Genomic DNA, 13,431 nt, shown 5'->3' with positions numbered 1-13,431 from the left:
TTATCCATTCCTCACTGGGTAAGAATTCAGGTTGTGTCAACATTTTCTAGCTTCTACACCAGCTTGCATTATCGTACACATTTCCAGTGCACGTGTGTAAATATTTATTTAAGGAATATGCTTAGAAGTGAAATGTTGGGTCACTGAGACTGCCCCTCATCAACTTTACTAGATGTTGCCAATTTATATTCCAAAGTCATTATACCAATTTACATTTCTACCAATAGTGTGTGCGTTGCTGTTTCCTTAGCAGCTTCCCCAAATTTATTATCCTCAGACTCAAGAACTTTTGCCAGTCTGATAAATGTGAAAGGGTTTTAACTTGCATCTCCTTATTACCAGTGAGTCTCAGTACCTTTGAAGGTTTGATGTCCATTTACATTTCCTTTTCAATGAACTGGCTGATTATGTTCTTTGCCCATTTTTCTACTGGCTGTTTGTCCTTTATTTATTCATTTATTTTATGTTTATTAATTTTTGGAGAGAGAGGGAGGGGGAAAGAGACACAAGAGGATCTGAAATGGGCTCTCGGCTGACAGCAGAGAGCCTGATGCAGGGCTTGAACTCACAAACTGTGAGGTCATAACCTGAGCTGAAGTCAGATGCTTCACTGACTGAGCCACCCAGGTGCCCCTCTTTTTATTTTTGATAAAGAAATGTGATAAAGAAATTATAAGAGGTCTTTATATTTCTGGACCAATACTCTGTTGGTTAGACATGTTTTAACTACTTTCTATTAGCCTCTGGCTTGTCTTTTAATTTTTGTACCTTACATAGCTTTGTATTTCAAAGTACTAAAAGTTATCATATTTGTCACTGTTTTCAAAATACTTTTAGAAAAATTATTCCCACACCCATAAAGGTGTATACTCCTATAGTAACAACAGTAACAATAATTACATTTATATAGTGCTTTTTTAAATGCTTTTTTTTACATTTATTTATTTTTGAGAGACAGAGAGAGACAGAGCATGAGCAGGGGAAGGGCAGAGAGAGAGGGAGGCAGAATCAGAAGCAGGCTCCAGGTTCTGAGCTGTCAGCACAGAGCCCAACGCGGGGCTCGAACTCACAAACCGAACTCACAAACTGTGAGATCATGACCTGAGCTGAAGTCGGACGCCCAACCAACTGAGCCAGCCAGGCGCCCCTAGATAGTGCTTATTATATGACATGCCATGTTTTAAGTATTTCATGTATCTATACTTTTTGAGTATAGACATACTAATTTATATAATTAGGTTTTATTGTCTGTTCTATTGGATATTAGTCTCTCCCTACATTGACACTGTATTGATTTAATTATGATGGTATGGATTTTGGCACAGTGATTTTTCTGTCCAAATTCTACTTCTTCAAAATTGTCTAGGCTAGTTTTGGCCCTATGACTTTGAGGACTACTTTGTCAAGTTCTACATACTATTGTTGGAAGTGCATCAGGTGTCCCATTTAAAGTATGAATATATTTCTGAGTCCCCCCTTGCCATCATTGTGAATAAATTAGGTTAATTTCCCTTTCACTGGAAGAGAGAATAACACAATATTAGAATGTAAAAAGAAATATATTTCCTCATATCCTTTAACAGAGGACCAGTCAAATTGACTATGGTTTATCCTTAATAGTGGAGTAAGATGATACAGTGAAAATTGAAAAACAGGTTTAAGTTACTAATATAAAACAGATCTCCAAGATGTAGTTAAGTGAAAAATCAAAGTACCACTCATATGTTAATTTGGGTGGGAAAAGGAATATAATAGATGTATATCTATATTTGTTTGTACATTTTTAAAGAAACTCTGGAAAGATATACAAGAATTAGTAACGGTGTCCCGTGTGTACTGGCAGAGGTGGGAAAGGAAATGGGGAAATAGGGCCAGAGGTTGAAGAAGTTCTTTCACTGCATGTCTTTATATATTTTTTGATTTACAAACCATGTGAATATTACGTATTTTTTCAAAATTAAGTACATATTCTCTCTTCCATGATTCAGTTTTTAAAAAAATTAATATTTCCTTAAGGTTAAAAAAGAGACAAGTCATGTATATTTATCATATGTTTCTTTGTTCAAGGAAGGGGTCAATGAAGCAGTTGGGACATGGAATACCAAGTATCTCAAGTTGTCTTCACAAGCCAAACATTTTAGGAAAAATAAAACTATAGTCTGAGAATCAAACTGGAACTCAGAAATTCTTACAGGATCAATTTGGATACCAGAATGGAGCAAGTTAACCAAAAACCAAAACCAAAACAAAACTAGATGAAGAAATTTTTAAAAACAAATGTTAAAAAAGTAAAGGTATTTATAAATTTTAAATTAAAAAAATCTAGATAAAGTCAGTCTTGTGCTGGAGCCAGCTCTCACCGGTCTCCCGAAGGTCAAATGGGCATACCTTTCTCCAACTCCACAGTAACCCAATCTCCCCCTCCCCCACCACCTGAGAACCATTGGTTAAATTTGCCAGTATAGGACAGCAACATGCAGAAGAATGAAACTAGACCACTTTCTTGCACCATTCACAAAAATTAACTCAAATGGATAAAGGACTTGAATGTGAGACAGGAAACCATCAAAACCCTAGAGGAGAAAGCAGGAAGAGACTTCTCTGGCCTCAGCCACAGCAATTTCTTACTTGACACATCCCCAAAGGCAAGGGAATTAAAAGCAAAAATGAATTATTGGGACCTCATGAAGATAAAAAGCTTTGCACAGCAAAGGAAACAATCAACAAAACTAAAAGGCAACCAACGGAATGGGAAAAGATATTTGCAAATGATATATCAGACAAAGGGCTAGTATCCAAAATCTACAAAGAGCTCACCAAACTCCACACCCGAAAAACAAATAATCCAGTGAAGAAATGGGCGGAAAACATGAATAGACACTTCTCTAAAGAAGACATCCGGATGGCCAACAGGCACATGAAAAGATGCTCAATGTCGCTCCTCATCAGGGAAATACAAATCAAAACCACACTCAGATATCACCTCACGCCAGTCCGAGTGGCCAAAATGAACAAATCAGGAGACTACAGATGCTGGAGAGGATGTGGAGAAACGGGAACCCTCTTGCACTGTTGGTGGGAATGCAAACTGGTGCAGCCACTCTGGAAAACAGTGTGGAGGTTCCTCAAAAAATTAAAAATAGACCTACCCTATGACCCAGCAGTAGCACTGCTAGGAATTTACCCAAGGGATACAGGAGTGCTGATGCATAGGGGCACTTGTACCCCAATGTTTATAGCAGCACTCTCAACAATAGCCAAATTGTGGAAAAAGCCTAAATGTCCATCAATTGATGAATGGGTAACGAAACTGTGGTTTATATACACAATGGAGTACTACGTGGCAATGAGAAAGAATGAAATATGGCCCTTTGTAGCAACGTGGATGGAACTGGAGAGTGTGATGCTAAGTGAAATAAGCCATACAGAGAAAGACAGATACCATGTTTTCACTCTTATGTGGATCCTGAGAAGCTTAACAGAAACCCATGGGAGAGGGGAAGGAAAAAAAAAAGAAAAAAAAGAAAAAAAAGAGGTTAGAGTGGGAGAGAGCCAAAGCATAAGAGACTCTTAAAAACTGAGAACAAACTGAGGGTTGATGGGGGATGGGAGGGAAGGGAGGTAGGTGATGGGCTTTGAAGAGGGCATCTTTTGGGATGAGCACTGGGTGTTGTATGGAAACTAATTTGACAATAAATTTCATACAATAAAAAAATAAAAATAAATTAAAAATAAATAAATTTGCCAGTATACCTTTGGATAAGGGTGACTTTAAGATACACTAAAGTTCAAAATACACAATCAGAAAAATAGGAATCTGTGGCATGTTAGACAATTTTAGATAAATGGATAAATGCAACAATGTTTGGGGAACAACTTTAAAGCCGAGGGCATCTGAGTTTCTAACTTCTATCTAACATGAAGTCTCTGAGGTTGCTCTTTAAATGGGTCAAATATAGATTTTATAGTCAGATCTTTGATAAGCCTGCTATTACTTTTTCAGATTTCCTCTTTACAAGTTGGACTGTAGATTACTACTGGGAAGGAGGACATAAATTATCATTCATGATATGGAGAATGGATATTTTTCAAATATTAACACTTATTACTATTGTATATTCCCACGTTGTTACTTGCTATGTATGCTCAAACTCTTTTATTTGTATTTATTTATGTATTTATTTTTTAATTAAATTTTTTTGAGGTTTATCTTTGAAAGAGAGACAGAGCATGAGTGCGAGAGGGGCAGAAAGAGAGGGAGACACAGAATTCAAAGCAGGCTCCAAGCTCTGAGCTGTCAACACAGAGCCAGGACTCGAATTCATGAACCGCAAGATCATGACCTGAACCAAATTTGGTTAACCAACTGAGCCACCCAGGCATCCCTCAAACTCTTTTAAGTTAATAATAAAATGTAGCAGAGAGAAAGCAATCTTCTGATGTTATACAAAAGCATAGGAAAAAATAACAATTCACAGTGCCTGGCCCACATATAACAGTAGCCTATTAAATCATACATAGATGGATGAATGAATTCATAATCATAATCAGGAGTGTTTCTCAAAAGTATAATACAAACAACTCTTTTACTCACCCAATTCAATACAGGTGATTCCAAGTGACCAAATATCAACTTTCCCATCATACTGTCCTTCGTCCATAGCTAAGATCACCTCTGGAGCCATCCTGCCAAATGCAATGTGCAAAATTCATATTGCAAATTAAAAACAAAATTCGTCTAATAAAGTGAAACAGCTGTTTGAGCATATTCTAAAGTTTCATCTGATAAGGATATTATTTCCTTACACAAATCATTAGGAAAAACACTGTTCAAAATATAGCCAATATACTCAATGATTTACATGAAACAACACATTATTTTTAAAAAATCCTGGTTCCATTAACTATCATTTTATCTCAGCGAAATTACATAACCTTCCTGTATATCACTTTTTCCATCTGTAATGTGGAGAGAATTCTAGTAGCTACCTCAGAAAGATTTGTAAAGGATTAATATGTATGAAACACTTAAAGAAATAACTATAGACAACAGGAAAAATACTTATGGAGCTATTTAAAACAATATAATCAGCTATTTCAAAGATACTACAATGTAGAAAATAAACAAACGGGCTATGGCAATGGATACTGTTTGTCCATAATGGATTTTCATAGGAGGGGAGGGGCCTTATCAGTTTAATATGCTTTGTTTTCTGTTAGTGTAAGTGGCTGCTTAGTAAATGCTACTTGATGATCATTGACAGAAAAAAAATTCAAATAGTAGCTGACTTTTTTTTAGTAGGTAAGTAATTATCCAGGGATATAAGTCATTCTCCAAGGTACAATGAAATTCCAATGTATCTGTGGAAGGAAGAAAAGGAATCTTGAATAGATGGGGGTGAAATTTTAAGTCAGAATGACAAGTTAGGTAAAGTTTCAGGAAATTTAACAAAGTTCTTTAGAGATGTTGGATAGAAATGGGCAGAAGACATGTCTTCTTTCCAAAGACCTTTCTTTGGCTAACAGATGGCTAACAGACACCATGAAAAGATGCTCAACATCACTCATCATCACACATCATTCATCAGATCAAACCTACAATGAGATACCACATCTGTCAGAATGGCTAATGTTAACACCTCAGGAAACAACAGATGTTGGTGAGGATGCAGAGAAAGGGGAACACTTTGGCACTGTTGGTGGGAATGCAAACTGGTGCAGCCACTCTGCAACACAGTATGGAGGCTCCTCAAAAAACTAAAAATAGAACTACCCTATGACCCAGCAACCACGCTATTAGGTATTTATCCAAAGGATACAAAAATGCTGATTCAAAGGGGTACATGCACCCCAGTGTTTATACCAGCACTATCAACGGCCAAATTATGGAAAGAGCCCAAATGTCCATGAATGGATAAAGAAGATATGGTGTATATATATATACAATGGAATATTACTTGGGGATTAAAAAGAATGAAATCTTGCCATTTGCAGCAACATGGATGGAACTACAGGGTATTAGGCCAAGCGAAATAAGTCAGTCAGGGAAAGACAAATATCATATGACTTCACTCATGTGGAATTTAAGAAACAAAACAGATCAACATCGGGGAAGAGAAGGAAAAATAAGATAAAAAGAGAGAGAGACAAACCATAACAGATTCTTAAATACAGAGAACAAACTGAGGGTTGCTGGAGGGGAGGAGAGTGGGGGGATGGGCTAAGTATGATGGGCATTAAGGAGGGCACTTGCTGGGATGAATCACTGGGTTCTACTCCTGAAACCGATACTCCACCATATGTTAGCTAACTTGAATTTAAATAAATTAATTCAAAACAAAACAAAAACAAGAACCTGGATTTCTTTCATTAGAAAGTAATATTTCTACTTATTGGCTAGTTAGAGGTTAAAGAGAATACCTTGTCCTTGTCTAGACATTCTGCCTCAAAAGTTCAAAAGAAACTTAAATGAAATCTGAAACCTGAGCTTGGCCAGTGAGTTGATAATCCTGCTCAGTTTACACCCAGTGACATCAACCTTATTTGAACAAGTTAAAGTCACTGGAAATTTTATACTAAGAGTGTTTCTTTTTTGCCAGTGAGTTTTCTATCCTTCTTTAATGAAATCTCATTTGGGGCACATGGTGAGACATCGTCAAAAAACCAAACCAAAACAAACCAGTGCTATGAGTCCATCTTGTTCATGTATGCACGTTTTAAAATTCTAGTTTTAAAATTCTACATACCAGTAAGGTGTGCCCACAAAGGAGTTGGCAGGAGAGGCCATTGAGGCAGATCCAAAATCAGCTAGTTTCACCTGACCTGGCTCTGTTAGAAGAATATTTCCAGCTTTAATATCCCTGTAGGAAAAAATAAGAGGGTTAGAAAATTACTTTTCAACTCTGATTATGGAATAGGTCAGAGCATGCAATTAATAAGACAAAAAGTTTATTTAAAAAAAGCTTGCTCAGATTGCCAGAAGGGGATTTAGTAATTATTGCATGTTATAAGGGGGCCCAGATTCCTGGGCATACTTACAGGTAGGTCATAGTAATTACTAAAAGGTAGAGCTTTCTTTAGAGGGAGGGAATGCAAAGAGAAAAGGCAGACATGGCAGACAAGGAAATCCATTCAATTACTACACTCAAAAAAAAGCATATTCTCAGATGCTGATCAACGGTATTCCTTACGCTGGGAAAATTGGCACCATTTAACTGCCTTTTTTTTTTTTTTTTCCCCAAACATAAGGTTTTTAGAGTCTAAACAAACCTTCAATAACTCTATTATCTACCTACCAATAAACCTCAGCTACACACATACCTTTTCTTTCTTGCCTGTGACCCTTTCTCTCTGCCTTAATTGTAACTGCAACTCTAAGGCATTTGAGGGTACATGTTATATAGAAGGTGTTATTTTAAAAATAACACTGTACAGTAAAAAGAAGACCCTGAAAGATCAAAACAAACAAGGATTAGGGATTAGGAAATTGCATTTCTACTGTATTATGACAAAGAATCGCAAGTGGTTATTACTAAATCTATTAGATATTTTACGCAGCAAAAAGCTTTCGAAATATGAGTTAAAAATTCATTGTTTAGGATGATAATTTAGAATGAAACATGTGGATGTACTCTCTATTCTCTTCAAAAAAAAGCATGAGTGTAATGACTATTAGGAACCAAGAGTTATAAATCGATGGGCCGTGGAAAGACAAAGCAGAGAGAATGAGGAAAACTTATGTCAAGGTGAAAATGATAAGGTTCAAATGTTTGAAAACAATGTCTCCAAAAATCTTCTCTTGAAAATTCAGTTTCTTTACTCACGATGACATTAGACGTTGGCAGAGAAAACTAAAAAAACATTATTTCTCTAACAGCAGAAAAATCTTTTCTCTATTACTTTCAGTTGGAACACTGACTTGTCTTTTAAAGTTTATTTATTTTTGAGAGATAGAGACAGAGCATGAGGGGAGGGGCAGAGAGAGAGGGAGACACAGAATCTGAAGCAGGCTCCAGGCTCTACGCTGTCAGCACAGAGCCTGACACAGGGCTCGAACTCAAGAACTATAAGATCATGACCTGAGCTGACGTTGGAGCTAGACCACACAGACCGACTAGACCACACAGGTGCTCCTGACTTGTCTTTAAATCAAAATAATAAAAATCTGAGGCATGGTATTTAAACAGGAACATATTTTAAAAGGCTTTTTTGTTTTTTCAACTTCTTTTATATATTAAAGAAGATAAAGTATAATATAAAATAAAACATTAAATTAATGTGCAGATTTTGGTAACACACACAAAAAATGAACCATGGCTTTAAATGGGAACTGGCAAATCACATATAGACAAGTTGGCATTCGGTAATGACATTTTGGTACCAAAGATATATATTAAAAACATTTTTTTGGTCAAATCCATGGATGTGATGGCTAAATCTATTTCACCAATATTTTTTAGGTGTGGTTAAGTTCATTCTTTGCTTCTAAAAATAAGCCAACTTCACAGCAGGGATTTTGGTCTGCCTATATTGAGGAAGTTCTGCTTTTGTGGTACCAGTAACTGGTAACGGCTACTCTAGGGTGATTAAAACAGGCAAAAGGGGAACCTATGATGTAACAGTCTCATTTCTTCCTAGTAAATGTCACAGCGTTTTCTTTTGCTTTTGAGCCATCTGAGATTCTTTACACCTACCTCATATTCCACTACTTCTTCCACTTTTCATTAAAGTAACTGTCCTAGAAATTCTTTACTGAGAGAAGGAAAGATTAAGAACAACATCTTTAGTTAGGAGAAGTTAGTGGCAGGAAGTACACTGGAGGGAGGACAGTGGGGTTGTGGTAGAGAAAATACAAGGTAGAGGAAAGCCTTGGATTAAGAGTTAGGAAATCTGAGCTTCAATCTTTATTGTATAAAACCTGTGAAACTACGGGCCGTTATTTAAATCTCTCAGAGTTACAGTTTCTGCCAAGGTAAAGACTATAATATCTTCCTACATATCTATATGGAGTATCGAAATGCACAATATTTTAAAGTGGTGAAACAGCACATAATTATTTAAGATTGATTTGTTAATTTGCAATAGGAAAAGGAGAAGGAAGGGCCCCTGGGTGGCTCATTGGGTTAATCGTCTGAGTCTTGGTTTTGGCTCAGGTCATGATCTTACAGTTTGTGAGTCTGAGTCCTGCACTGGGGCACTGGGAGTGAAGAGGCTGCTTAGGATTCATATTCTCTCTCTCTCTCTCTCCTTCCTCTCTGCCCCTCTCCCACTCTCTCTTAAAATATAAATAAAGGAAGGGAGGAAGGGAGGAGGGAAACAAACTCAGGTAGGAAATAAATATATGCAAGGAAGGCTAATTTTTTTTCTTGGCATAGTATCAAACAATTGCTGTGCCCTTCCTCAAATTTTCCCCCAACATCCTGCCTGGAGAACAGTTAATTATAGAACAGAGGTGAGGCAAGTCTTTGGGTAAACCTGGGAGAGACCCAGAGATAGAAGCTAAATTCTGGCAACTTCTCACATCCAGAAGCAGCAGCAATCTCTTTGCTTCCTATAAATCCACAGACACCCTACAAAGCGGAGCATGCGCTAATTTTCAAGATTCCCTGAATAGGCAGTCCTGTAACTGGTCTCCAATCTTACCTATGAATCAGTGCATGAGAATGCAGGTAGGCCAGCCCCTGCAAGGCACCATGAGTAATGGCAGCGATTTCCACTTCTTGAAGTGGTTTCTTATGAACTGAGAAAGGAAAGAAAAATTTAGAAGCAGTAATGAGTTTCATTCTTCTTAGTATCTTGTACTCTCAAATGACAATTTAGGAACACATTCACCTAAATATACGGGATATATATTTCCTATAGAACTGCAGTAAGTAATTGGATAACAGGAAACCCAAGTACAAAAACAAACAAATGAACTGCTTAAAATAAAATAAAAAGAAGACAAATAGTCATCGTAATGAATTGTTAATTGATGTGTCAGTTGAAGTCAAAGCCACCACTGATTCCAACTGGCCAGGCCCAAATTTACCAGTCCTTTCTGACATGTTAAATGCCTGGAGTGTTTTAGGTTGTATTATTCTCCTCTCCACAGAGCTTCTATAATTACCTCTTCTAACTACAGGTTTTCATTATTTGTGAAAGCAGCTAATAAGCAATTTCTATTCGGAGATCAAGGATGATATAAGAATAAAGTTTTTTTTTTAATGTAAATTTTTAACACAGTCTCTGTGTTACAATAGCATTTGCAGAAGAGACTAAGCCAAGATATTTGAAAGAGTTAAATATCAGTATAATTTGATACCATTTACCTCTCTTTCATACACACATATGAATTTGATGCTTTTGGCTACATTTATTACATCACACTAGCTGAACATTTTAGTAAGTACCTGCCCGGGATGGGCCATGAACTAAAGAGTAGGAGGTCGCTAACCATTACTGAGATACTTTGAGCTACTGTGGAGATAAAGTTTGCACAGCTTATCCACACAATCCTTAAGTCTAAGTCATCCACCCATTTGCTTTGTCCAAACTGCACTTCTTTTTAAGTTTATTTATTTATTTTGAGAGCAAGCAAGAGAGAGAATGAGCAGGGAGGGGGGGGAGAGGGAGGATGGGAGGAAGGAAAGAACAGAGCAGGGGAGAGAGAGAGAGAGAGAGAGAGAGAATGAATGAATGAATGAATATATCCCAAACAGGCTCCAAGGCTCCACTCTTTCAGCACAAAGTGCAATGCGGGGCTCAATCCCATTAACCCAGAGATCATGACCTGAGCAGAAATCAAGAGTTGGCCGCTTGACTGAGCCACCCAGGCAACCCCAAACTGTTCTTCAACATAGGAGTAGATAATATTCTTGTCAAGGCAAAACAGAAAAGGGGATAATGCTTTTATTCTTACCTTCTAACAAATCAGAGGCTGAGCCTAAGCAATATTCCATCACCAACTGTAATAGATTAAAATAATAACCAGAATAATCACAGTTAATAAGAAACTGCTAAAACCAACCAAGTAACCATGAAACTAAGACTACTAGAAGAATAAGTATTCTGACCCAATTGAACCTGGATTAAATTTTGGTCATCTGACACTAACTCATTTTTATAACTTTTACCATATAGTTTTGTTATTTCCTCCTTCGAACTGCAATGTTCTAACACTGTAAGTGTCCTGGACATGAAATGGTCATGCTAAGATTGCCACTTATTTACTAGTTTCCAAGCTACCTTGTTGCAAAATGTTTTAAGGTAGCTAGGTTGCAGTATAAGTTAAATTTTGTAACTTGGGGAAAGTGGCAACCAATATATGAGCCAATATAACCTATGCTGGGAAATACTAATTAAATAGAAAAACCAGTAAGTAGTAAATTTCTTATTTTCACATTTAAAACAGTTCTAAACAAGAAATATTGTTTAGAACTCAATCTAAAGACGTAGCCTGCTATGTATCGTTACCTTATCTTGCAAGTCTGACATGGAATATTTAAATTTTTGTCTTAAAAAAAGCTTTTTATTGTTTATTTTTGAAAGAGACCGAGAGTGAGCAGGCAAGGGGCAGAGAGAGAAGGAGATATAGAATCCGAAGCAGGCGCCAAGCTGCAAACTGTCAGCACAGAGCCTGATGGAATTCACGAACTGTGAGATCATGACCTGAGCCGAAGTCAGATGCTTCACCAACTGAGCCACCCAGGCGCCCCTCACTTAAAACATTTCTGGAACAATATTATTAAAATACTATTGATACTTTTTGGGTTTGCAATCTTGGGAGGCTTTTTAAAAGCAAAAAGGAGAAAATTCTTTTATTCTCATCTTAGATTTTTTTTTATGTGTCCCAGACTACTGATTTATAAACAAGATCAGACCTATGAGTGCTCAGTGACCAATCTCTACACATGTGCACATGCACACACACTCCTACAAATTATTTTCTTATTCTCAAAAACACCATATTTTCCTTTTGAAATACAAATTTCCTATCATCAACTACACATAAGCAATATTAACATATTAGCTCTTTCATTTAAAAAATTAAGGTAAAAACATAATCATGTATTATGTACTTTGTACATAATTTAGAAGAATAAGAGATAAAATTATATACTACATGATATGTAATGTATAATCATAATATTATATAATTACAGTATATAATAATCATATATTACATATGATTTATATATGGTATTATTCTGTATAATTCCAGTAATTCCAGGTACATTACATATCATACATATTACGTATTATTATGTATAATAGTTATATGTTTATATCTAAATTATTAAATTTTTATATACCTATATGTAATTAAATATATAACTATACATAATAGGTTAACATTATTCCATTACAGAATAATTTAAAACAACATGAGAAATGTAGGAGTTTAAAGTTTTGACATATTATAGTTTTCTGCTTGACATTAAAATAAGCAGAATCAGAAACATTAATTTTATTTATTTTTTAAAGAAGTATAGTTGATGTACAATATTGTATTGGTTTCAGGTATACTTCACAGTGATTCAACAATTATATACATTATGAAATGCTCACCACCCTAAATGTAGTTACTATTGTCACCATATGAAGTTACTATAATATTATGGACTATATTGCCTATGCTGTACTTTTTATCACCATTATTTTATAACTGGAAGTTTGTACTTTTTTTTTTTTAATGTTTATTTTTATTTCTGAGAGAGAGAGTGTGAGTGGGGAGGGGCAGAGAGAGAGAGGGAGACACAGAATCTGAAGCAGGCTCCAGGCTCTGAGCTGTCAGCACAGAGCCTGACGCGGGGCTCGAACTCACAAGCTGTGAGATTGTGACCTGAGCCGAAGTCGAGCTGACTGAGCTTCTGTTTCTTAAACTAAGTATATTAGTATGCATATCTAACTTCCTTTAACTAAGTATGTAGAATATTAATATAGAACTTTAAAACCAAATGGAGAGAAAATGTTTACAGTTACAGTTATATTTTTTAAAATTCCATGTTAAGTCTCTATTTTTGTCACGTACATTCTTTTCCCTACTATTTGGTAACACAAGGACATCTGAACTGTGGCTGGTTGTTTGCTCCCGACATTAAACAGCTCTAGTTGCTCTACTTGTAAATGATTAGGTCTGCTTTCTAACGTCCTTATTTCTTCCTTCTGGTCACGTTAGTCTTGTGGCTGTTTGTAGGCATGTCTCCAGCAGTTTAGTTCCTATGAGCTCCTTCTATTTAGCCTATCAAATCCACTGTGGACAGAGACTAGTTAACCAAGCTTACTAGCACTCTGTGTAATCTCACAGTAAATAGGCTTTAAATAAGAGCTCAGAGGATTTTCTGAAGACTCGAAACACATGAGATTTACCACTTAATTTTGTAACATTTATTCTGCATGTTTAAAATCCCTTTCTTGACTCCTTCAAGATGGTGGAGATTGCCAGAGAAC

At 36.2% G+C, this 13,431-nt stretch overlaps 1 protein-coding gene across 4 annotated transcripts in view; it reads right to left on the bottom strand.

The window, feature by feature from the left end:
- The window catches only part of TAOK3 (TAO kinase 3), a 180,998-nt gene that overhangs the window by 66,373 nt on the left and 101,194 nt on the right, over positions 1 to 13,431 (bottom strand). For 3 of the 4 annotated variants that reach the window (XM_030336404.1, XM_030336405.1, XM_030336403.1), the window contains 4 exons: positions 10,901 to 10,946; positions 9,643 to 9,739; positions 6,747 to 6,860; positions 4,595 to 4,686 (listed from right to left, as the gene is read on the bottom strand). In XM_030336404.1, coding sequence (XP_030192264.1) covers positions 4,595 to 4,686; positions 6,747 to 6,860; positions 9,643 to 9,739; positions 10,901 to 10,946 — 349 coding nt within the window. The remainder of the gene's footprint in view (positions 1 to 4,594; positions 4,687 to 6,746; positions 6,861 to 9,642; positions 9,740 to 10,900; positions 10,947 to 13,431) is intronic. The other variant, XM_030336406.1, reaches the window with a different exon arrangement.

Source organism: Lynx canadensis, chromosome D3 (assembly GCF_007474595.2).
Source record: "Lynx canadensis isolate LIC74 chromosome D3, mLynCan4.pri.v2, whole genome shotgun sequence".
In the NCBI taxonomy this organism is placed as follows: Eukaryota; Metazoa; Chordata; class Mammalia; order Carnivora; family Felidae; genus Lynx; species Lynx canadensis.
This window is presented reverse-complemented; position numbering and strand designations above follow the sequence as displayed.